The following is a 22,188-nucleotide window of genomic DNA, read 5'->3' on the forward strand; positions in this document are numbered from 1 at the left end:
TGAGGTGCTTCTGGAGTGCATTTTCCAGTTCAGTTTCATCCAAGAGAAATCTAGTTCATGATACACATGAATCAAATTACACTGAAGGGAACAACAGAGGAGCACTGTCCTTACCACACTTAAAACACTACTGTACTGCACCTCCAGAGTGCGTCCACAGTGTTTCATGCTTAGTTACCATTCTTAGGTTTCACTTCTGTACTACTACAGCAAGAGAAGGAGGATTTTTTAGTGTTTTTAAATATGGTTCACTGAGATTTCACAATACAGCAATTTTTGGGGTAGTAGTGTAATATATTTCATTACAGATGAATTAAACTGTTGGCTTTCACCTGTTAGCAGCTTGAGACACTCACATGTTGGTAATGTAATAAATGGATTTTAAATAAGGCGTTTAAGCCATAGCTCCCTTCTTGAAAAGTTGATGGACTGGGCAGAATCAACAGACTCCATGCTAACTTCTGTACAGCCATTGTCTCTTGCACCATTGCTTTCTGTGTCATCTTGCACATACATACAAAACATGAATAGACTTTAAACCAGTGATGTATTAAAAATGCTTTCCAACCTTATTTCCGTATGTTTGCCATTGTTCTTAGGTGTACTTTACAAGTGAGTGCTGTTGTCTAGTACTGGAATTAAACTGTTTCTGTGTACGTTGTGAAAATGAGAGGGTTATGTCATGTTGTGTAAGATCTTGAACAACAACGATAACTGCTGTAGCCATTTCAAATGAAGCAGTAATCCAGCTAGAAAACAACGAATTTGAAATTCTGCCAAAAAGTTAATAGCTCTTCTTTTGAGTGACTGCTGTTGAGTTTTCATTGATCGCATGTTTAATATCCCTGTTCTATCTGTTTTGAAGAGTGCAAGCAGATTTAGGAACTGAAACTTGTCTCACGAATTGTTCTTTTTAGCTCTCGGTAGAGGAGAGCAGTGTCAAAAAATAGGATATGGCTTCTCTGGGCATGGATACTCTACAAAAGAGAATTGTATTAAATGCAGTTTTAAGTGTATAGGTCTGTGACACAGATGACCCAAGGTATTTGTCAGAGTTTAGGATGGTGAAAAGAAAGAGTATAATGTTAGAGAAGCCACAGGAAAATGAGCAGGGAAGAGCCAGCATGCATCAGTAAGTGCAAATAAGATGAGAAAAAGCCAGTGTCTGGAGAATGTGAAATGTAAATGTCATACACAAGGGAACTCTGCGTGTTCACTAAGGTAGCCTGAATCAGTCAGTCATATTTGTTTGTTTGGAGTAGTCTTTAGTTGGTGCCTTATTGAATTCTTTGGACTGCTTCTTCTGAGATACTCAGAAGTTCCTCTCTGTTGTTCAGTTGTACCAAAGGATTTATCACAATGCTTCTAGACTAGCTTGCATTCCATTCAATACTTATTGTGACCTTCAGCATGTAAATATGATGGAGTATAGTAACAAATTCCCATGAGATTATGCATGCCTAATTTGTTGCTATATGATAAACAATTGCCAATGCAAGCTGTTTCTTTTGTCACAAAGTAGCAGCTTTCATTTGTTTTTGAAGATCAATTGTTGCTGGAGGGGTAGGAACCTAAAAATGGCTGGTTCACCTCATCTATAAAAAGTATGCAGAATGGATGTTAATGCTTCGTGGTAGGGTGGGAGGAAGAGGCTCCATTTGTATTATGAATTATTAAATAATGATGTTTCTGTAGTTACTTTCATTATTAGACTTTGACAGCATTACACAACATGAATTCAGCCTCAAGATACTCATGCATTCAAGTTGACCAAAAGTATAGAAAGATTGAAAGTCACCAACTTTGTTCCAGCTCCCATCACCCTTCAGCAGGGCATAGCAGTGCACAGAGCTAAGACTGCGTCTACCTAGTCCTGTCTGGAGGGCAGGGATCCTCCTGGCAAGAGATGCAGTTACATCTCTGTTGCCTGTGGAACACATGAAATGAAAACACTCTTATTCCATGTTATCAGTTGCTTCTGTTGCTCTTTTACTTAAAATATGTTTGTGAAAAGCACTGGGGAACTTGGATACAATCAAGGAAGTCTGTTCCTTTGAGTTCTGTGCCATTTATTTGTGAGCAGAAGAGCAAGGGGGAAAGCAAAGGAGGGCAGTCAGCAAGTGGTTTCTGTAGCTCAAGAAATCCTTTAATTTGAACCTGTTATCTAGCAAACACCTAATCAAACCAAGAGCTTTTCCCACAGCAGTTGCTTTCATTGGAGCCGTGTTGTGATTTTTGCTGTCTGGATAATAAGTAACTATTGATTTTAATAAATATTTTTCTAAGTCCCTTGGTGATGAATTTGCAAAGACAGTGACAGTTCTGTTTACATGGATTGATTTATGAGCTGTATTGGGGTAAGAACAGCTTTCCAGTCGATTTTGAGCCAAGTGTTGAAGCTGACTCCTATTTGTCACAATACCTCAGATGTTAAATTTGCACTTGAGTAGTGGGAGAAAAAAATAGGCAGCTGTGGTGACACAGGAGTTTTAAAGTTGTGGAAGGGAATCCAAGAGTTACCTGCTTCAAGCCATGGGATGAAATGCCCTCTGGGCCTTCAACAGGAAATCTGTTTGTCCAGAATGGAAGGGAGGCAGAATGCCAGCAGCATGTAACAGGTGCTGGGAGCCAGCAGGGATTCACCAAGGCAAATCATGCCAAGCTTGACCTGAGAGCTTGCTTGGCTAGCCTAGTGGTACAATGGCAGAGCAGTGAATGACAGAAGATCGCTTGGAGGCACACAAAGGATGAGGTGACATCAGGGAGCACCCAGTACAGCTTCACCAAGGACCAGAGACTGCCCTTCACCTCTTCTTATGAGCCGTGGGCTCCAGCCCCCTCCTCCTCATGTGCCCAGGGTCCCCTTGATGAGACAGTGGCAGCCCCACGTTCCAGGAGAGTTGGGGGTCCTCAGTGACCCCCTCACCGACCCAACACCCTGCAAGTGGAACGGCCCCCACTCTGAACAGTGGCTGAGAGGTGACAGAGCATCCAGATTTCCTGCTGGCTGGAAAGGGAGGCCCAGCCGGCCTGCGCAAGGGGAGGAGAGGGCCTGCCATCCTTTGGGCTGCTGTGCCTGAACAAGGCAAGTAGCTGCTGAAGCACCACCGAGGGATGTCCCGGGCGGGGGTGGGTTCACTCTGAGGTGCACCCTTGTTCTCTTGGCTAGTATGAAGGACAAAACTTCTCACCACTTTTGCAGTCTCATGCTTACCCGTTCTGATAAAGAGCTCTCCCCTTTTGTAGGGAGCCTCACAGCCACTCCTCAGCTGGAACCTTGCAGCAGGTTTCCAGGAAGAAGCTCTTGTCTTTCTCGGACATCTGCTGGAAGATCGCATGGAGGCACACGGAAGGACAAAAAGACATCAGGGAACACCCAGCATAGCTTCACCAAGGACCAGGTGTGCTGGGACCAACATGAGCTTGCTTTGAGGAGGTGACTGTCCTAGCAGGACACGGAGAGAGCAGTGACTGCCATTTACTCTGGCTCTAGCCAGGCCTGTGACACAGTGTCCCCCAGCATCCCAGTGGGTGAGGCGTGGGCAGGAGAAGGGAACTGCAACACGGTGGGAGGGCCACTGCTTTGTGCTCAGCAGGGCAAACCCCACCTGTGGGGCAGCTGCTAGTGGTGGCATGTGCCAGGTCAGTGGCGGGGCTGATGCTGGCAATGGTCTGAAGGAAGGGCCTGGGTGGTAATGGGACAGGCCACCTTCGGCAAGGTTGTAAGTGTTCCTTCCCATTTGGAGAAGGCAGGAAAGCTCAGCTTCAAAGAACCACAGGAGCACAGATGTTGGGATAGATGCTTGGCAGTCTCCAGTCCAAGCTTCTGCTCAGATCAGCCCCAGTTGGATCCTGTTGCTTGTGACTTTGTTCAGTCACATTTGGGTACCTGGAAGGACAGAAAGCTCTGCAGTCCCTGTGGGCCCCTATATTTTGTCTGGGCGGCTTCATAGTGACAATCTTTCCCTGTTAACTAACTGGGATTTCTCCTGGGCCTAGTGCTGCTCGTTCAGCTGTAGTCACCACTCGGGTACACCGCTGAACCTTCTCCTCTTGATGCAGACCAGAGGCAGCTCCCTCTGCCTACCCTTGTGTGTCCCATACTATCCCAAATGCTTTGGGCTTGACCCACCCCACAACAAAGCTTTCCCAGACTGGGGAGACCAGGAGCGGACAGAGGAGTGCAGATGAAGGTGCCGAATAAGAGAGGAAGCATGTGTAGCTTTTGTTGTTGTTTTATTGTTTGGGGTTTTTTGAATGGTTTCTTTCCCAGTCTTGAAAAGAGCTCTTAATGAAACAGCTAGAAGCGACCTTCAGGGTGAAGCCTAGTACTTCTTTCTGGCAGAACTGTGGTCTGCTTTTCCAAGGCAACAGCTGTCTCTCTAACATCTTTGCTTATCTGTTGCTACTCTTTGCGCTGCCCCAGAGTGTCTGGCTTCATCTTCAAGAAGCTTTTGCTCTTTTAAGATTTGACACTCAGAGGAGAAGTAGAGATGCCAAGACATCAGGGTGGAGCTTCTCAGCCTGGAAACATAATTCAGTGTTTCTAGGCTTCTTCAGGGACAATGAGGCAAAGGGAAAACACAAGGGATGGCCTGCTGCTTGTTTGGTCTTTTTCCTGTGTTGAGAATGTGATTTTGTTTGTGCGCTGGGCATTTGCCTTTGCCCCAGATACATGCCTTTGATGTAGTTGTACCAGTTCTCACAGGTAGGTCCTGCTGGCCTCCGAGTAATCCTCCAGAAGGGAACTGACAGTGTTTGGACTATGGAACAAACAGTTTTGCAGATTGTTTGTACATCAGTTTTCCCAGTTTTGAGTAACTTCTATGATGAAAATGCTCCTGTCGTTTTAGAGTAAGCACCTGTGTGTGCTTTGTTACCTTTGCTCCTCCTGACTGGTTGCATCTTGGGGAAGGCAGCATTTAATCTGCAGGAGAGGGAGCATGAGTATTTCTGTGATAATTCTATAAAAAAGTAGTAAAGAGCCTGGGTGGAAGATCACTGCTGAAGGCATGTGTGACTGCAGGGTTTTCTGACTGATTTGTGAAGTACTGGTGCTACAGATAAAGCAACTAATTCAAAATTCACAATGTCAAATTCTGAGCTGGAATTTCTTGTGCCATTGCCTGCAAATTAGATGGGAAATAAGATTTTAGGGAATTAATAATAATCCTGAATACTGCTAATGCTTAGCAAAATAGCTTCTTTTCTCTAATAGTTTTGGTCTTTCATGCCTAGTTGGTTTATCTGTTTCTCTTTTTCTTTGGTTTGCAATCAGTCTCGGGTTTCTCTTATCCAATTTTAACTTTCATGGTATGGCCACACTGTTACTATTTCTTCTTGATAAATGCTTTGTTTGCCCTTTGCCTTTCTCCCTCCTGTCATTCTCTCCTTTTTTTTCCTATTTTTTTTTCCCTGTTTTCTGCGTTATGTAAGTGGGTTTCAATACGCTCAAAAATGTGATGAATTAAGAAGGTAGCATAGCACCTTCATCGCATGCAAGAGTCTCCCTTGAGTGGCAGTGATGTTTAGTGGCCTGTGAATATAGTAAATACATGATTTCTTTCACTGAAACTACTGGAAGTCAGCTACAGGAACCAGTGGAGAAAGGGGAACAGGGAGGGGACTGGTGAGTGTGGCAGAAGGCTTGAGCTGCAGCATTGTCAGTCAGGGTTAGGAAGATGTCTTGCTTTAGGAATGTGTGGTCCAAGTGGTTCTCAGTCTACTGTATTTAGATAATTTGAGTTCTCAATACTAGTTTATGAAATTTCTCATTGTAGTTATATTAATAAGGTAGTATTTTGAGGATGGGGAGAAATCATTATCTGCACATATCAGTGTGAGATATGCTTTGTTCAGAAAGGTTCTTTAAAATCAAGGTAGTTCCTATGTCCCTTACCTCACTACATACGTAGGAAAGTCCTGTCCTTTACCCCTCAATTACATAGGTGGTACTCTTGTCTTGGATGAAGCAGTAATTCTCCAATTAACAGGTCTCCAAAGTAGTAGCATGCACACCTTTGCCTGAACCATTTTCCTTTCCCCGAGCAGCATGTCGTTCTCTTCCTGAATGCACCATACCCTTCTTCCCTGAAGCTCCCATTCTGCTTGCTCTGGTGGAGATATTGCACATTACTAAGTTGCATGTTCTCACGGCCTCAGTGCAATTTAGTGTGTGCGATACTTTCACATGAGTGCATGCACACGGGTATGGCTGTGGCTTAAAGTTACTGCAGCTTTCAATTTTGGTGGGGCCTAATTACATTGTGAAATGGTCTGAAACCCATATCAGAATTTTGAGTGATGCCTGGAAACATGTGTTAGTGGAAGTTTGTTCTGTAATGCCAGGAAGATGAGTACCGTTTGTTTTCAGTTTGAGAAGGGTTATCATTATTTGCTTCATTTTCTTCACTTGCCATGTACACCTCAAATTTGATCAGATTTTTCATTGGCTATATAAAAGTCTCTTAAAATATTAGGCGTTTTTAAAGAAGAAATAGCAATTGTATCCTTAACTGAAATTTGCCAGAAAGTCAAAGAGAGATTTGATATGAAGAAAACCTATAGCGCCTTGGTGGCTGAAATAGGTTTGTACTGGATTTTTAGCTTTTATTTATTAGCACTTACAGAGATCTGAAATGAGCTACGATGCAAACAAATAATAAAAAATCTCAGCTGTTTAAGCATCTGGCTAGTTTGGTGTGGCATCCCGGCAGTAATGATGGAGAAAATGAGATAGTGATACAATTCCCTCAGAAAACAATAATCTTCCAGCATGTTAAGGTAATGCTTAGAAAAAGCAAAATGTGTGATCTTGTTTATTTTACTGCAACCTTAATAATGTCTTTCAGATTAATTTTTTCAACAACTGTTGACTGATTATGTTTTGACCGAATTTTTGCATGCAATATATGTTCTTTAGTAGCAGGAGTATCTTCTGCAGAAATCTCTTGTCACAGGAATGCATTGAACAGGGCCTTACTGAAATTCTATAAGCTGTACTTATGGTATATGTTACAAGATGGGAATAGAATTGAAAATTATTCTGTCTTAATGAAATAATATCCTAGTGTAAAATTGGAAATAACAGATAATTATTTTTTATTTTTTTCAATTACATGGAGGAAAGGAAAGCTTCAGTTGAGTTACTGACAAAAAGTAGAATGTAGTCTGTAAACAAAGAGATGCCACAAGGTTTCAGTACATATGCAGAACCAAACTGACAGTAACTGTAACTTGATTATCCTAGTGGGATAAATAGTAGTATTTATCAGCTAATTGATTTAGTAGCAATAACCAGAAGGATCACTCATAACACTATTTTAGTCTTAAATACTCTCCTATATGCAAAAAAAGAAAAAAAGGGGAATTTGTCTTTACCTGTATTTCCTTTTTCTTTAATATCAAAAGTACTTGTTATTAAATGCAGCAGTCTATGTATTGCTTTATGTACATGATTTTTAAAAGTTACTCAATTGAAAGAAAATTTCAGAAAATAATTCATTTGCTCATGCTTAATCTTTATACTCTTTTTCCAAATTTACCTGAAATTATGAAAAAATGTTCATTATTGTACATGCATAATTTGGGTCAAGCAAGTCACAAAGTCTGTAGGAGTTTAACAGTTTACTACCCCTAATTCACACGATTATGTAAGTGCACAAGCTGATGCTGAAACAGTTCTGTTCTCTACACCATGCAAACTGTTATACTATATTTTCAAACATGTTGATGGATTATTGAGGGCTTCCTTAGTTTATATCAGGCAGTGCCAGTATTCTGCCATTTGCTTCTTTGGTATTCCAGATGGAGCGTTCTGTATGTTTTAACAGCAATTTCTCTTTGTCTGTTTTTGTAGTTTGTAATTCTGTGACTGTCCAGTTTAAGTCATCTGTACTGAAGGCATCTATAAACACATAGAGGGTGTGGGTTAGTGCATGCATGTGTGTGCACGTCTGCAAATTTAAACATGTAAGCAGGTGAGCGGGCGGTCTTTAAGAATTATGTAAGTGTGTTGCATCTTAGATACTAGTCCTTTAATTACAGATTGCAATTCTGCAATTATGAATATATGCTGCTATTGTTACAGCACCAACTTTTTTAAATGGTTATTTGTATGTCAGAACTTACAGTCTTTATTTGAATGGAAGTGTAGCTGGTATGTGACATAGACTGTACCAGCAAAACCACTGACACTTGCATCTGGAATTCAGCTCAGACAGTTAGTTTTTCTCCTTGCTTCTAAGGCAGGCCTAGTAGCTAACTAGGAGGAATGGAAAGACAAGGATTGCTGAAAGAATTACTAAAATACACAGAAGAGATCTTCTATCGGGCATTTCTAAGAATTCTGGGATACAATGAAAATGATTTTTAATATAACATACTGAAGGATTCTATGCTTTCACAGAATGTGTGTATTTAAGGTTGCAGTATATATTATTATAACCTTGGTTAGATTTCTGCTATTTAAAATACAGATCTATTGTAATGTAAGAAGAAAACGTGAAGGTTGATATAAAACTTCAGGATTTCCTGACATTTCAGACTTGAACATCACAACTTTTTTGTCATATTAGATTGAATTAAAAGGTCAATCCATTATTTGTTCTTTCCACCAGCATAAGCAATCAAAATACCCTCTTTCCTATGCATGTGATTCATAATTTTATAATAGTAATAATCTGAACAGACTGGAAGCTTCTTAATATAGGACTGAAATGGATCTCGAGCTTTATTGAGTCCAGCTAGCTGTTGCTCTCATTCATGAACTTTTCAAGCTAAAATAGGGATCTAAAAGAATTACATCTTCCAAGTGGTGTGGAGAATAATAAATGTTCAGTGTACAGTGCCAGCACATGCTAACAGCTAAGAAAGGCTTGAGTATGACTAAAGGGAAGACTGACTGCATAGCTGAAGAGCAAACTAACAAAGGCCAAGGAAGTGGGAAACCATCCTTTTAAAAAGCTGAACTTTTGGCTAAATGAAGAAGAGGATCATAAACTTTAGCAGATAGGAAATAGACCTAAAGTGGAAGGGAGGAGGAGTTTGATTCATTTCCTCAAAGCTCCACAAAATGCTGCTGAAACAAAATACTATTTTTCATATGCAGCAGGAGCAAAAAGCACTTAGGGCAGCTGAGGGATGATAAGGAGAACTCGGCAACAAGAAGTCTGTTGCAGGGGAGAGGTAAATTGACGCTGTGTTCTTTGTTGCTGTAAAGGTAAGTGAAGGGAGGGAGTCACATTGCAAAACCATTCTTATGGATGAGCTGCACCAGAGTCTCTCAGAATTTACAGTGACTGTAGAAAAGGTTGTGGAAGAAACAGACAAAATGAGCAGTAGCAGATTGCTGAGAGTGGATGATACAAACTCACCAGAGAAAACTGAAGGGCAAAATAAAAATAAAAATATTCCAGGAAACCCAGGAAGTAGACATGTAAGCTGGACGTCAGTACTGTGCAGCTTAGTAGGAACTAAAGTTAAGGACATACCAGCACCTGGTGAATATGATTTAGTTGTGAAGAGTCAATGGAGTTTGTTCTCAGAGTTCTGCCTTACTCCATACTCTTCCTGTTTTTTGAAGTGGTTCAGCAAGCAGGACCATTAAGAAGTCGATCTGGCTGCTATATCCTGATGAACTTTCATAAAGGCTTTTTATAGCATCTCTTTCCAAAGACTTCCAAGGAAACTAAGTAGTGATGAGATAATAGAGAACGTTTCTGCATAGATAAAGAATCAGTTCTAAAGAAACGGAGAGCAGGAGTAAATAATGCTGTTGAGGTGGGGACCTGTACTGTCCTATCTATTCATAATTGTCCTGGGAAGGAAGTAGAGAGGGACACCTCAATGATGCTGCAGAGCTAGTAGGGGTGAAGACTGATTGTGGAATTGCAGCAGGACTGTATGCAAACTCAGATAGCAATGTTTGTGGAATAAAATGACTGATGAAATGTAGTGTAGATGAAAGTGATGCATGTGCTTGAAAACCCATCCTAATTTCACACACAAACCGATGGCCTCTGTGCCAACTGTTACTGTTTGGGAGCTGTATTTTCAGGTAGGCATGCTAGCTCAGTGTTCAGCAATACTGAAGACATCTGCCAGGCTTATCAAACACTAAGTTTTGTTACAGAGGAAACACAGAATGTTCCTCCCATTGTATGAATCTATGGTTTGCCTATACCCTGAGTTGCTGAGTGCAGTTGTGGTTCGTGCATCTCAGAAAGCTAGGAGGGCAACAAGGCCGATTAGAGAAATCAAACTAAATGTCGATTTCTGTATGAGGAGTGACTGAGCTGGTTAGGACTCTTCAGCCTGGAAAAAGGGTGTTACAGAGTTCAGGTTTGCAAAATCAGAACCAGTGTGAAAAGGGTAGCTGGGGTTTGACAGCTCATGGTCTCTTCCAAGATAAAATCTTGGGACCACGAAACAGCAAGCAGGCAGTTTCAAAAATTAAGAAAGGTGTGTTGGTTCACGTAACAGGCAGTAGACATGGGGAAGGTCTTGCCAAAGAATGTTGGTTGCAGGAACTTGCAGAATTGGACAGGGCTAAGAGTAGATACTTAGGATTACTAAATAGACAGCCTGCATCAGGTTCATGATATCCCCTGATGTGCAAATAGAGGCTGGAAAAATGGTGGATTTTTAAATATGTTTGTCCTATTTCTTTTGTTCCCTTAGCATCTGCTTCTGGCCTCTGCTGGATATGGGATGCTGACCGGACAGACCTTTGGTCTGAACTGGTTTGGATTTTTCTGTTATGTTCCAAGATCCATTTTAAGCATTGTGGTCTGCTCACGGTGAAGATCTAGAATGTTAGAAATAGTTGATTGAGAAATAACTAATGCATTCAAATGTGCTTCTCAGAAGACTAATTGTAAGTTTGTGGTATATGTGACTAAACCAGACCAAATTAATAATTAAAAATAATTTTAAAATATTGCAAACATGAAAGTATTGCAAAGAACTAATTAGATGTAGAATTTCTTACAGGTTGGACTATGTGTTAATTGTTCTTTTCCAGAAAATTGTAGACTTTTCTTGGTTAGAGAAGAAAGTCTGTTTTCTGCTGTGTCCTTTGAACTAGTTGCCGCTGTTTAAAAGTCTGAAGTTTTGATAGTCACTGGAGCCATGTCCTGCCTTGAGAGATGTAATATTTGCATCAGTTAAACCATTGCAAGGACCTATGCTTTGTTCAAAACTACGTTTCTTTATCTGATTAGTGTCATTACTAGTCTCCATATGTTGGCACTGTTACCTCTCTTTGTTCAGTTGTATTATTCCTAAGGACAAATTCATTTCAACAGCAGAACTGTTGAAATCTCATCATGGAGTTGTCTCTGAAAATCATTTGCATGTTTATATGGCTCCTGAGATGATCTTACTCTGTCAAGAAATGCATCTGTTATATTTATAGCTGGAATATATTTTAGTGCTCTTTGTTATTTTTATGTGTAATTTGGAACTGAAAAATGAGGGTCGTCATTATTATTAAAAGAAGAGAACCCTTAGAGTCATAGAGCAGCTTCAGAGTTTTCTTGCAAAGGACTTCTTTGAGTTATTTCATTTTTCACTGTTGTTCTGGTGATTGCTTGAAATTTGGGGGATCATTGTAGAAGAATACTTCAGTCCTTGTTAAGATAATAGCTGTCCTTTGATTGCCACTGGTAGCTTGTCATTTGCAACAGATGTTGATGTCTGAAGGAAAAGTGACTTGGTTTTGCAGTTAGGGTGACAGAGACTGTTAGTTTCAGCTGGGATAAGACAGCACTAGTGTACAGGTCAGAGTTCCTGCCCTCCAGCTGTGTGTGCTGGCTCCTTTCCTGGTGGCAACGCAGCTATTTATGCCGCTGCTCTGAGTTGGGTGGGGAGTAGAGAGCTGAGTTATTAAAACTAACGTGGCAAAAAATAATTATTAGCTGAATTCATTGTAAAAATTGTCATGGCACATAAAAGAGACTGTGCTCGCAGGTAGACAAAGGAAAGGTGGTCTGGGGCAGAAATGAATGCTTGAGAACAGGGGGATGGGAGAGCTCGTGTTGTGGCAGTTTTGAGTTAACCTGATTTGAAATAAATTGTGAAACTGTGCTGTGAAATTTAAAATGCATTGCATTTGCTTTTATGCCTTGAACTCTCCACTTTTAAGATGTGAAGGTTGTGTTCTGAAAAGAAATTGAGTAGCTGGTGTTTCTTACAGCAGCATTGTGAATTGGTCGGGTCTGAATGCAGGAAGGTTTTGCAATGAAGATACAGTACAGTCTTTGTAATGTCTATTTAGAGAATATGGGAAAATACAAAACATCAGTGGGATAAAGAAGATGACAAAAAATGAAATTGTCTTTTTCTAATAGTATTTTTGGCTTAGGTGTTCCTTTTATCAAACTGACATTTTAATTGGATTGTAAACCACTGTAGGGCTTGTGAAGTGTTTTTTAAGGTATTTAGGGAAATGCAAATTCTTGCAAATGTTTCCAAAGATAAATACCACTTTTGTTTAGTTTTTATTCCATATGCCCATTCAGCGGCCAGGGTCAATGTACCTTCACTGTAAATTTAGTATAGTAAAGTCTTCTGAACTTACTCTATGCTTACTCTAATCTTATTGGAAACTCCAATTCTCTTCATTTCAGCCCATGTGCTCTTTTTTCCTCCAGTGCTGTGGGAACAGAGAGATCTAGAAAATAAAATTAATTCTGTGGCAAAAAAATGAACGCTATGATTTGAAGGTTGAGGTTATGTTGTGCATCCCAGGAGTCTTCACTTTTCTGCCTCTTTCCTTTCAGCTGGGGTTGTTGCAGTGTTAAGCTGAAACTTTTGAAATTTCACCATGTTGCTAATGGTGAACAGATCTTAACCTGCAGGCTACGCGAAGTGAACCTAAATTCAGGTGGACATACATTTAATGTAAACTTTGGTAGAAGCAAAGGGGAAGCAGTAGACTTTTTTCGGTAAATCAGTAAGAGAGAAAAAACATAATCCACTAATACCCACAAAATCCATAAAATGAGAAGCTGGTCCTTTCCCTTGTCAAATCTGCAAGCAGATTCCCTAGCTTTTCAGTGAAGTGGAAAGAGCTTTAACAAAAAAATATTTAGGCCAGCTATGCAGAAACATTTGACAACTTGATGGAAGTTTCTTCATTTTTAATCTGAGTGATGTGAAGTATGACCCATGTCCTCTGATACTTTTGAAAATTTTGGGTTTTAATTTTACATGCATTTCAAAGCTCAGTAAAATGGAGTATGTATGTCTAAGTATGCCTTACACCAGATTGCCATGAAGTGCTCATAAATTACACATTTGCAGATGACTGTTCTTGCAGGTAAAGTGGTTCATCTGGATACAGTGCCAAAGTGAGACATGAGCAGCAGTTGGATTTTCTGATTTCTGAAATGTGTAATTACTTTTGTATATAAAAGGAAGCTGTATGTATGCCAATGAGGTATTAAGAGATGAAATTAATTTATTGTCATAATTTCACCAGGAAGGTCTGCGTTTTATAGATGGTAATAAATTCATTCAGCATTTCCACTAGTATACCACATCACCTTGAGGTTCTGGTACCGCAGAGGCAGAGTAGGTGAAGCATACTGTTGATGAAGATTGTGATTAGTGTTTGCAGCATTACTTTTTTTAGCTGCCGTAACCATTACGTGAAATGGGTAAGAATTTCTAGAGACTTGAAGGTATGAGTCTTAGTTTTTCTGACAGAAGTAACAAACACAAGTCTTCAGAGACTTGAGAGTTCTCCGGGGCTACACTTGCCACAAAGTAGGAACCCCTGTGCTTTTTTTCTGACTAGTTTAAGCAGGCAGAAAGAAGAAGAGTGAAACTGGATATAGCCTTCTCTCTCTTCCTTCTTGACCACTGGCACCTCACAGTTTCTCAGCACTGTGATGCTTCTCCTTTCAGCTTACTAGTTGTGTGTGCTTAGACGCAAGGAGCTAGAGGGAGTGCTGTACTGTTCCACAGTCTTTTAGAGTTATATGCTATTTTGCTGTTAAAATGTACTACATAACAGCTTGCAGGATGACGTCAGACCAGAATATACCCGTTGGTCCGTGGTTAACTTTTCTGCTATTCTGTTAGTGTATTTGTAATGAGTAATGGACATAAGTGTAACGTTTTCTTATAAGCTGCATGACTACATCGGCAAAAGACATGGAGACTTTGCATTTAAATTTAAATAAAATTAATCTGAAGATAAAAATTATGCTTGTCTGAACTGAAATGTTAAACTTGTGTAAATTAGAATGGCACTTTTGTGTGCTTTCTTATGAATGAGAACCAATTTTGCAGTTACACCCTAACATTGTTAAATTCACAGCAACTAATTCTGGCTGATGAAATAGTTTTTCTGGGTGGTTGTCTTTCTCTTGGTTACCATGATAAGACTGCCTTCTCTTCTTTTGTAGTGTCTGAGAAAATCTGAAATGACTCTTTACAAAGTCTTTTCTGTAGTTGTAGATGGATATTTTAATTTCAAATGAAGTTGATACTTCAGATACCTGCATCAAGCCTTCCTTGCCCCCTGTATATTGAAGTGTTGTTTTGGGCCATACTTACAAAAGTTGTTAAAATCTTGCTAGTTTTACTGCAGCACAGAAAATATCTTTATGTGGAAAATAAGAAGATACTCAAAGATTTTGAAATATTTTTGACAACTGAGATGTATTTGTGGTGCAGTTCCTGTTTGATTGATAGGAAAAATATTTACTTAAAGATTTAATTACAGCATGTTGAAATCTGGGTTCATATAGATACTACTAAATATTTAGATTTAATATTCTTATGAACTTCTTATGAACTGTTCTGGATGTGTGGGATTCTTTTTCTTTCTGGTTTTGTTTTGGAAGGACCTAGCAAATTGCACTCTAAAAAGTTGAAAAAAACTTTGTGTTGCCAAATAAAGAGTTTCAGAAATTGTGAGATACCTTCTTTATAGTGCAAAGGGGTTTATGTGAGACAGGTCTAAGATTTAAGAGACCAGCAAGGCTGAGGAAGGGTTTAGTGGGAACAAATGTATCTTTAGTGCAACCAGCAGAAATGATGGGGGTTTTTTGTTGTTGTATCCTTATGATCATTGCAGTACAGATAGCACTTCATTTATCCAGCTGCCTAGAGGTTTCCGTTGCCAAAGACCCCGTTGTAATTGTTCGTGTTCTAAGTTCTTGGATTCCAACCACAGATAACTTGCACATATGGATTAAAGTGGTATTTAGCCTGTTTTTGTAAGGCATCTTTAAACAAAACGTTGATAGATTGATTTTCTCCCCCTTTTTATACTTGTTTATACTTGATGGCTGACAGAATCAATCAATTAATAAACAGGTTCTTGTTACAGAAATATTATGTTCCTTTGATATCAGAAAGAAAAGGCATGAATTAAATGTCAGAGAAAATGCAGAAGATTAAAGACTGCGTATCTAAAGTATGAAAACATCTTGAGGTTTTTAATGCAAACTCACATTTAGCATTCTTACTGTGGCTTTTTTTGGGGGGGTCGTCTTGCCTTTTTTTAAAATTATTTATAACTAAAACACAGGTCAGTATTTCGCTCTTCAAAATCTCTAGATTCTACATATTTTGGTCTGTGATTTCCTATTTTAATATTCTAGAAGTTTATCTGAACCGTGAAGTATTCAGGCTATTTTCACTGAGGCCACCATATACTTGTAAATATTCCTTCTTCAAGCACCACGTATTTGGCTGTCAAAGGTTGGATTTATTGTTTCAGGTCATTCTTATACACTTGCTTTTTTCCATATTTTCCCTTCTCCTCCTCTTTTTTTTTTTTTTTTTTTGGGGGGGGTGTGGGGGGGTATGACTGACAACAGCTTTTCGTAGTTAATCTGTCAAGAGAATCTCGCATTTCAAACAACAGTGTTGGTGTGTGAGGCTTATTATGCAGTTATAACATCCAGTGGGGTTTAAATTAAAATTATCTTTAAATAAGGTAATTTTGATGCAGCAGTCACTTGGGTATCTATGTGTGCTTTTAGGTGGGAAAGGAGGGCAAAAATATGCAAACTGCGCATGGAAGTAACATTGAGTATATTGCCCAAAGAAGCAAAAACTGGGAATCTTGGAATTCTTGCTGTTAGTTTAGAAGATAAGGTTCTACCTAGTAGTCTAATAGCAGAGGAAGTTTATTTTCTAGAAAGTTTTCTTGATTCAACAAAGGAAAGAAAATTTGCTCTTAGTGGCTTTAGTTCCAGAAAGGGCTGTTTTCTGTGCAGACTGTGTTAACTCTTCGAAGTGCAGTGAAAACCTTTCTGCTAATCGTCTGGCTCCATGATTTCTGTTACATGTCTTCCTGTCCTCTCTGCCCTCCTGCCAGAGTTCCCAAAACTGCAAAGGCACAAGCAGCGTAACTAAAAGCATGACATGTAAAATGGGAAGTTAACATCAGCAAGCTTTGCATTTGTCTCTGCTAAGAGGGTGTGCGTGCCACCACTTCTGCAATGATGTAACTGCTAGAACTGTTTGGGGGAGAGGAACTCAGGGATATGTAGATCCAAGCTACAATAGTGGTTTCAGGAAACTTCATGCCTTTCTCAAATAAGGCTGAGAAACTGGCATAGTAAGATGGCTTCAGAGTATGGTTTTTGTGACTGTAGTCCTAAAGCACAGGTTTTCAGTTCAGTTTTAGGATACTCCACATGTGTAAGTGTGCTGTAAAAATGATACAGCACTTAGCTGCCTGTGTGTCGTCTCATGAAGCTGTGGTCACACTTAAGAGAGAACTTTGTTTTGTGGCCAGCAAGCTGGACATAGATTCAGCAGGATTGAATTAAATTGCCAGATTTCTGTTTGGTTTTTAGTAGTGTAACCTGGTAAGCAACCTAAAACCTGGGAATATAAAGGTATTGAGGCTAAAATCTAGTAATAAATACGAGGTGCTTAATTATTTTCATCGGGAAAGCTGAGTAAGTATGTAGGAAAGTAGGAGTTTAAGCAGTCTAATTTCACTTAGTAGACCAGTGGTTTTAATCTGATGAAAATGAGCAGGTATGTAAGCAGATTAAAAAAAAAAAAAAAAAGAATGAACAGGTAGAATGGGAAAGAGCGAATAAAAAGTAGTTCATACTTAGAATGTTACTGCTTCTCGTAGATAAAATGTTATCTTTATTATAGAGGATATGGTCTGATGCTTGAGCAGTTTCTTTCAAGGAGTTTATCCCTGGAACTCACTACAGCAAAGAACAGTCTGGGGTTTTTGCATCTAAATGCCTTAAATGACAGATGCAATGGATGCTTATCCTTTTCGTAGGGAACAAATGCATAAAGGGTTCAGTGTTACATTTTGAGTTGTGTTATTTGTGGCACTAATGGCTTTGCAGTTTTTAAAAGCAGCTTGTATATATCTTAATAGTTCCCAGAATCCTATTGCCAATAAAATTTAACAGAGTTTCTTTGATTGTTTTAGAGGTGTATTTGATGCTTCCCTCAAAATGGCTGGGTTCTATGGACTCTACACTTGGCTGACTCACACTATATTTGGGATTAACATAGTCTTCATACCATCTGGTAAGAATTTGAACTATGGTAATCTATTTATAGATAATACAACATTATTCATTGTACAAGGGCAGTACAGTAGGATTGAATGTTGCTGATAATATTAGTCTTGAAGTTATTTTTAGAGCATGACTATGGGTCGGGTGGAGAGAAGCCCCTGACTGCTGTCTTACCTCAGAGCCTTGCCTCTTTCTGTTTTCACAACACATCCCCTGCCAGCTATTTTACTTCTGTCTGTTTCTATTCCTGAATGTAATTCTTTTTCCCTTATATTCAGTCCAAGTCTTTCCAGGTTTTAACTTCATTCTGCCTGCCTTGACTTTTGTTTCTTCCATAGTTGGCAAGTGCTGATTTTTCAAGATGTCTAAATGCAGGAAGATGTGGTGTGAAAACGTGTGATAGAGGCATGCTGTCTATTCTCAGTGATGTGGCCGGACTGTATTACCAGCCTCTAGTTTTCTTTTATTTCTTAATCTTAGCTTTGGAAATGTCTGAACAGTTTTTACTGAACAGTCTTCTCTCTTGTTCCTCTTTTCCCCCTCTTCCTCTAAAAATAATATTAATTATAGTAATTTAAAAAATGGTGTACCTTCGTGTACGAGGGAACAAAAGGGGAAGCTATCAAGCAACAAACCCCTATATAATAGAAAATTACTATATTATAAAATGCAGCTACCTTAGAGGCTATTGTTTGTTATGAAGACCTACTTAGAAGGTTATCGGTCGGTTTCTTTCAGCTACATGCAAAATCTTAAAAGTTTTTCCTTGGGGTTAATGACAGCAAAAGAGAGAAAAATATTTTTTTTGTATTACATTCATTCCTCTTGCATTTAGTTAGAATGACAGCAGTGCTGCAACACTTGAGATTACAATGGGTATTTGTATAATCAGAAGGGCATATGCCTGTGTGTATACATCTGCATACAGAAATATGTCATGGATTTGATATTTGCTTAGTTTCTCACAGTACTACCTACTTGCAGTTAACTGCAGGGGATGCCTTAAGTTACAATTAAGACTTTTGCTTGTATGCTTTCTTGCACATAGTTGCTAGTGTTTAGTTATGTGAAAGTTTGAAATGTGCGTGATTGGTAGAACTTTAATTTTTTTATGAATTGGTGCCTCTTTTGGAAGTAGCTCCTTATGACTGGCAGTTAGTGGAGCTTTTATATATGGGGAATAGTGTAATTTTCAGTTTCTTCCTAAACCACAGCTATAAAATGCCAAGAGCCTTATGTGGCACTTCTCCAGTGTCTTATTTACAACAGTTGATAAAGTGGCACTGCCAGTGTGGCAAAAGTGTCAGAATTTAACTACAAATATATTTATGAAATATGTTTCTCTGGTCTTTTTGATACCTCTGCTTCTGTGTGCTCTAGCATTAGCAGCAATCCTTGGAGCAGTGCCGTTTCTGGGGACATACTGGGCAGCCATCCCTGCAGTCCTAGATTTGTGGCTTGTGCAAGGACAGGGATGCAAAGCCATTTTGCTCTTGGTTTTTCACCTCTTGCCGACCTATTTTGTAGATACAGCAATTTATTCAGATATATCAGGGTAAGTACATTGAAGACTTTTCAAAGTTAATATTGTAAAAATGCTTAATGATCATCAACACCTTTAATTAAACTTACTTTCTGAAGCATGCAGAACAGTATCTTCAAGCATAGGAATAGATGAAGTGATACCACCTTTTTAACTGGCCTAAGTGCCTTTACTTTCCCAGGACTCTCTTCTGTAAACTCTGTCACTTCAGAGGTCTTGAACTCACTTTCAAAGTCAGCAAAATCTAATTCTAACAATACTTTTGCTCTTTATCTAATCATTGTCTAAAGCCGTGTAGCATTTTCCTTTACATCACGTAACGCCAGATGATGCTACAGAGCAAACAAGAAATCCATGAGCTGTTTAGGGACCTAAAAATAAATATTTCATTTTTCAGAATGAATTGTGAGAATTTTGAGGATTTTTTTTTTTTAATTCAGCTTTTGTGTTGTGTCACCATACCCCAGTGTAAAAATCTATTGATTATGGATTGATCTTTAAATGTGTTGAGACAGATGAAATTGCAAAACTGGAGGTGGGCTTCTACTGAGACAGTAGCTGTTCTGTCGTGGGAGGTAGGCATAGATTTCTTGAAAAATCTTGCTAGGTATTTTGCTGTCTCTGTTGACTTGAAATGTCTCCTGGTTTTGACTTTGAGACTGTACACAAACGCACTTCAATCTGTGGAGTCAAAGTCAACATTTGCAGTTGTGTATGGAGTGCAACTGAAATGCCCACCGATACTGGCTGCTGCTGAAATACCTAGTGAATCCCTTTATGCAATTCAAGACTAGAAGATAAAGCAGCACTGTTTAACAGAGCTGGCAAAGATATGAACTGTAAAGTCTTGTAAGTGCAAAACAGGTTCACAACCATGTACAACAAAGATAGAAAGCTGGACTCTAGTTGCTGCTTCAGTCTTGATCATCTCTTAAACTGTTTGAATTGAGGACCTGATGGTCCAGACTTAGTTACGTGCTGGTACTAGTTCCTCATTTGTGCAGATTTTTATTACAGTAGAGTTAATGCAGAATAAAGACATGAAATGTTTCAGTTCTGTGTTATTAGAAATTATTATTTTTGTTCACCAAATACAATTACACCGAACAGAGAGAACCTAATGATAATATGCACAATATTATTAATTCTCCTAGGCCATGGCATTAGTTATTTTGCATGAATTAAAGCAAACAGTTGAAGTATAATCAAATGAGGATTTTTTTTTCCAGGAATAAATTGTGGTTAAATTTTAAGCTAGTAGCTATTTCACCAGCCAATAATTGTTCTGCTTACTATAATACATTTTTTGACTGGAGAGGATGCAGGATCTGTCTACTGTCTTCCCCGTAAATAGATCAGTAAGCATGATGCTGTCTTGCAGATTAGATTAAATCTATTTGAAATAGATATAATAGTGTTATGCAGGATTTTCCAGATGCATTATATTTATCCTGTAGCCCTATTTCATCAGGTGATCTGTTGTTTAATGTAGCAAACTAGCCAGAAGAATGTTTGATGCGAATGCTAGAAAAAAAGTATTCAAAGTTTTTAAAGATTTAGAAATTAATCATGTGTCTACTGTTGGAGAAGCAAAACTTCAAGGTCAAGTCTGTCCCCTAAGAAAAACAATCTGGCCCTACCAGTAGGTTAAATTTGATCTAGGTAAGACATGACTGAGGTGTGTATGATGTAAAGTTGCATGGTCTCGTTCCACACACAGTTGTGATGAAGGCAAAGACTGCCAGTGTGGGAGCTGGGTAGAAGTCAAAACCATAGTAGAAACCTGGCAGAAACTGCCAGAGCTCTAAACTGACTACCTGGTATTTTCACTCCATTACACACACAGTTTAGAGCAACTTTCTGAAAATTGGATGCTAGGTTTCAACTGTAGCTTTTCTTAGATAATCCTGTATTACCATCTTTATTTTAGCTATAAAGATTAAGCATGATGAGCAGGTTTTGTGTAAATGCTGTTGATTAAGTTTTGTCTTGTGCACCCAAACTGAAACGTGGAAAAGATAACTGGCATGGCTTACTTGCTGCCATAATAGCTTTCTATCAAAAGCTCCATTGGCCCCAGCTTTCCAGTAAATATTGTTTATAAAAATCTGGTTTTGTTTTTCATCTGAAAACATTAAAAGGTAATGATAGCAAACAGTCTGAGAGGTTGTTTATTAAAAAAAAAAAAAAAGAAGAAATGACTATTTATTTAAAGAATATATGCTTACTGTTCTTTGAAAGATGGGATGCAAGTTGCTGTCATTGTGTAAATTAATGTCTTTGCTCAGTGGTGATCATAGTACATGTTGCGAGTTGTCTTAAAACGTAACAGTTCTTGACCATAAAGCGTGAATAGTCTTTGTAATCAATCATCTCACTGTTTTCAAAATGGAGATGTTTTTGCCATCAGCTTCAGGCATTTTTCAGCAGATGTCTATGAAGTGGCTACCTCATTGTGGATGTTACTAGTGTTATAGGCTACAGTACATTGTTTAATCTGTTGTGCAAATATAGTGCAGAATACAGCTTGGAATATTTGTGCAGTCATTCAGAAAGCAGTTTACAATGTAAATATGGGTTTCTATAGCTAGCTATGTTATTTTCTAGGCTTAATAAAACATTGAGTAATTCGCATTTCATAATTGATAGTGTTGTTTTTTATTGTTCTTAATTTAATTTTATTCTGCTTGTGCCATAATTCCAGAGGTGGTCATCCTTACCTGACAGGTCTTGCAGTCGCTGGTGGAGCATATTACCTGGGACTGGAAGGAGCCATCATAGGACCAATTCTACTTTGTATACTTGTGGTTGCTTCCAACATATATAGTGCCATGTTGGTGAGTCCAACAAATTCAGTGCCCACTCCATCACAAGCAGCATGGCCGTTACAGATTTACCGGTAAGTTATAAATGCCTTACATGTATGCATAATGCTTTTACATGGATCAGTGTATATATGCATGCATATGGGGAGTGTGTGTATGAGTTTTATATATGTGCATACACACCTACACACATATTGAAGTATTTGGAGAGGATTCAGCTATCCTATATTCTAGAAATAGAAATTGTGGTAAAGTAAAACACTCCCTGGAACTTGTAAACTTGAAATGTTTCTTTAGTGTT

At 38.9% G+C, this 22,188-nt stretch overlaps 1 protein-coding gene across 3 annotated transcripts in view; it reads left to right on the forward strand.

Annotated features, from left to right (window-relative positions):
* TMEM245 (transmembrane protein 245) overlaps nt 1-22,188 on the forward strand; it is an 87,285-nt gene that overhangs the window by 57,463 nt on the left and 7,634 nt on the right. For 2 of the 3 annotated variants that reach the window (XM_056331102.1, XM_056331101.1), the window contains 3 exons: nt 17,429-17,529; nt 18,900-19,074; nt 21,767-21,961. In XM_056331102.1, coding sequence (XP_056187077.1) covers nt 17,429-17,529; nt 18,900-19,074; nt 21,767-21,961 — 471 coding nt within the window. Of the gene's footprint in view, nt 1-3,246; nt 3,402-17,428; nt 17,530-18,899; nt 19,075-21,766; nt 21,962-22,188 lie in introns of those variants that run through there. The other variant, XR_008820681.1, reaches the window with a different exon arrangement.

The sequence above is a fragment of the Falco biarmicus genome, chromosome 3 (genome assembly GCF_023638135.1).
Source record: "Falco biarmicus isolate bFalBia1 chromosome 3, bFalBia1.pri, whole genome shotgun sequence".
Classification (NCBI taxonomy): Eukaryota; Metazoa; Chordata; class Aves; order Falconiformes; family Falconidae; genus Falco; species Falco biarmicus.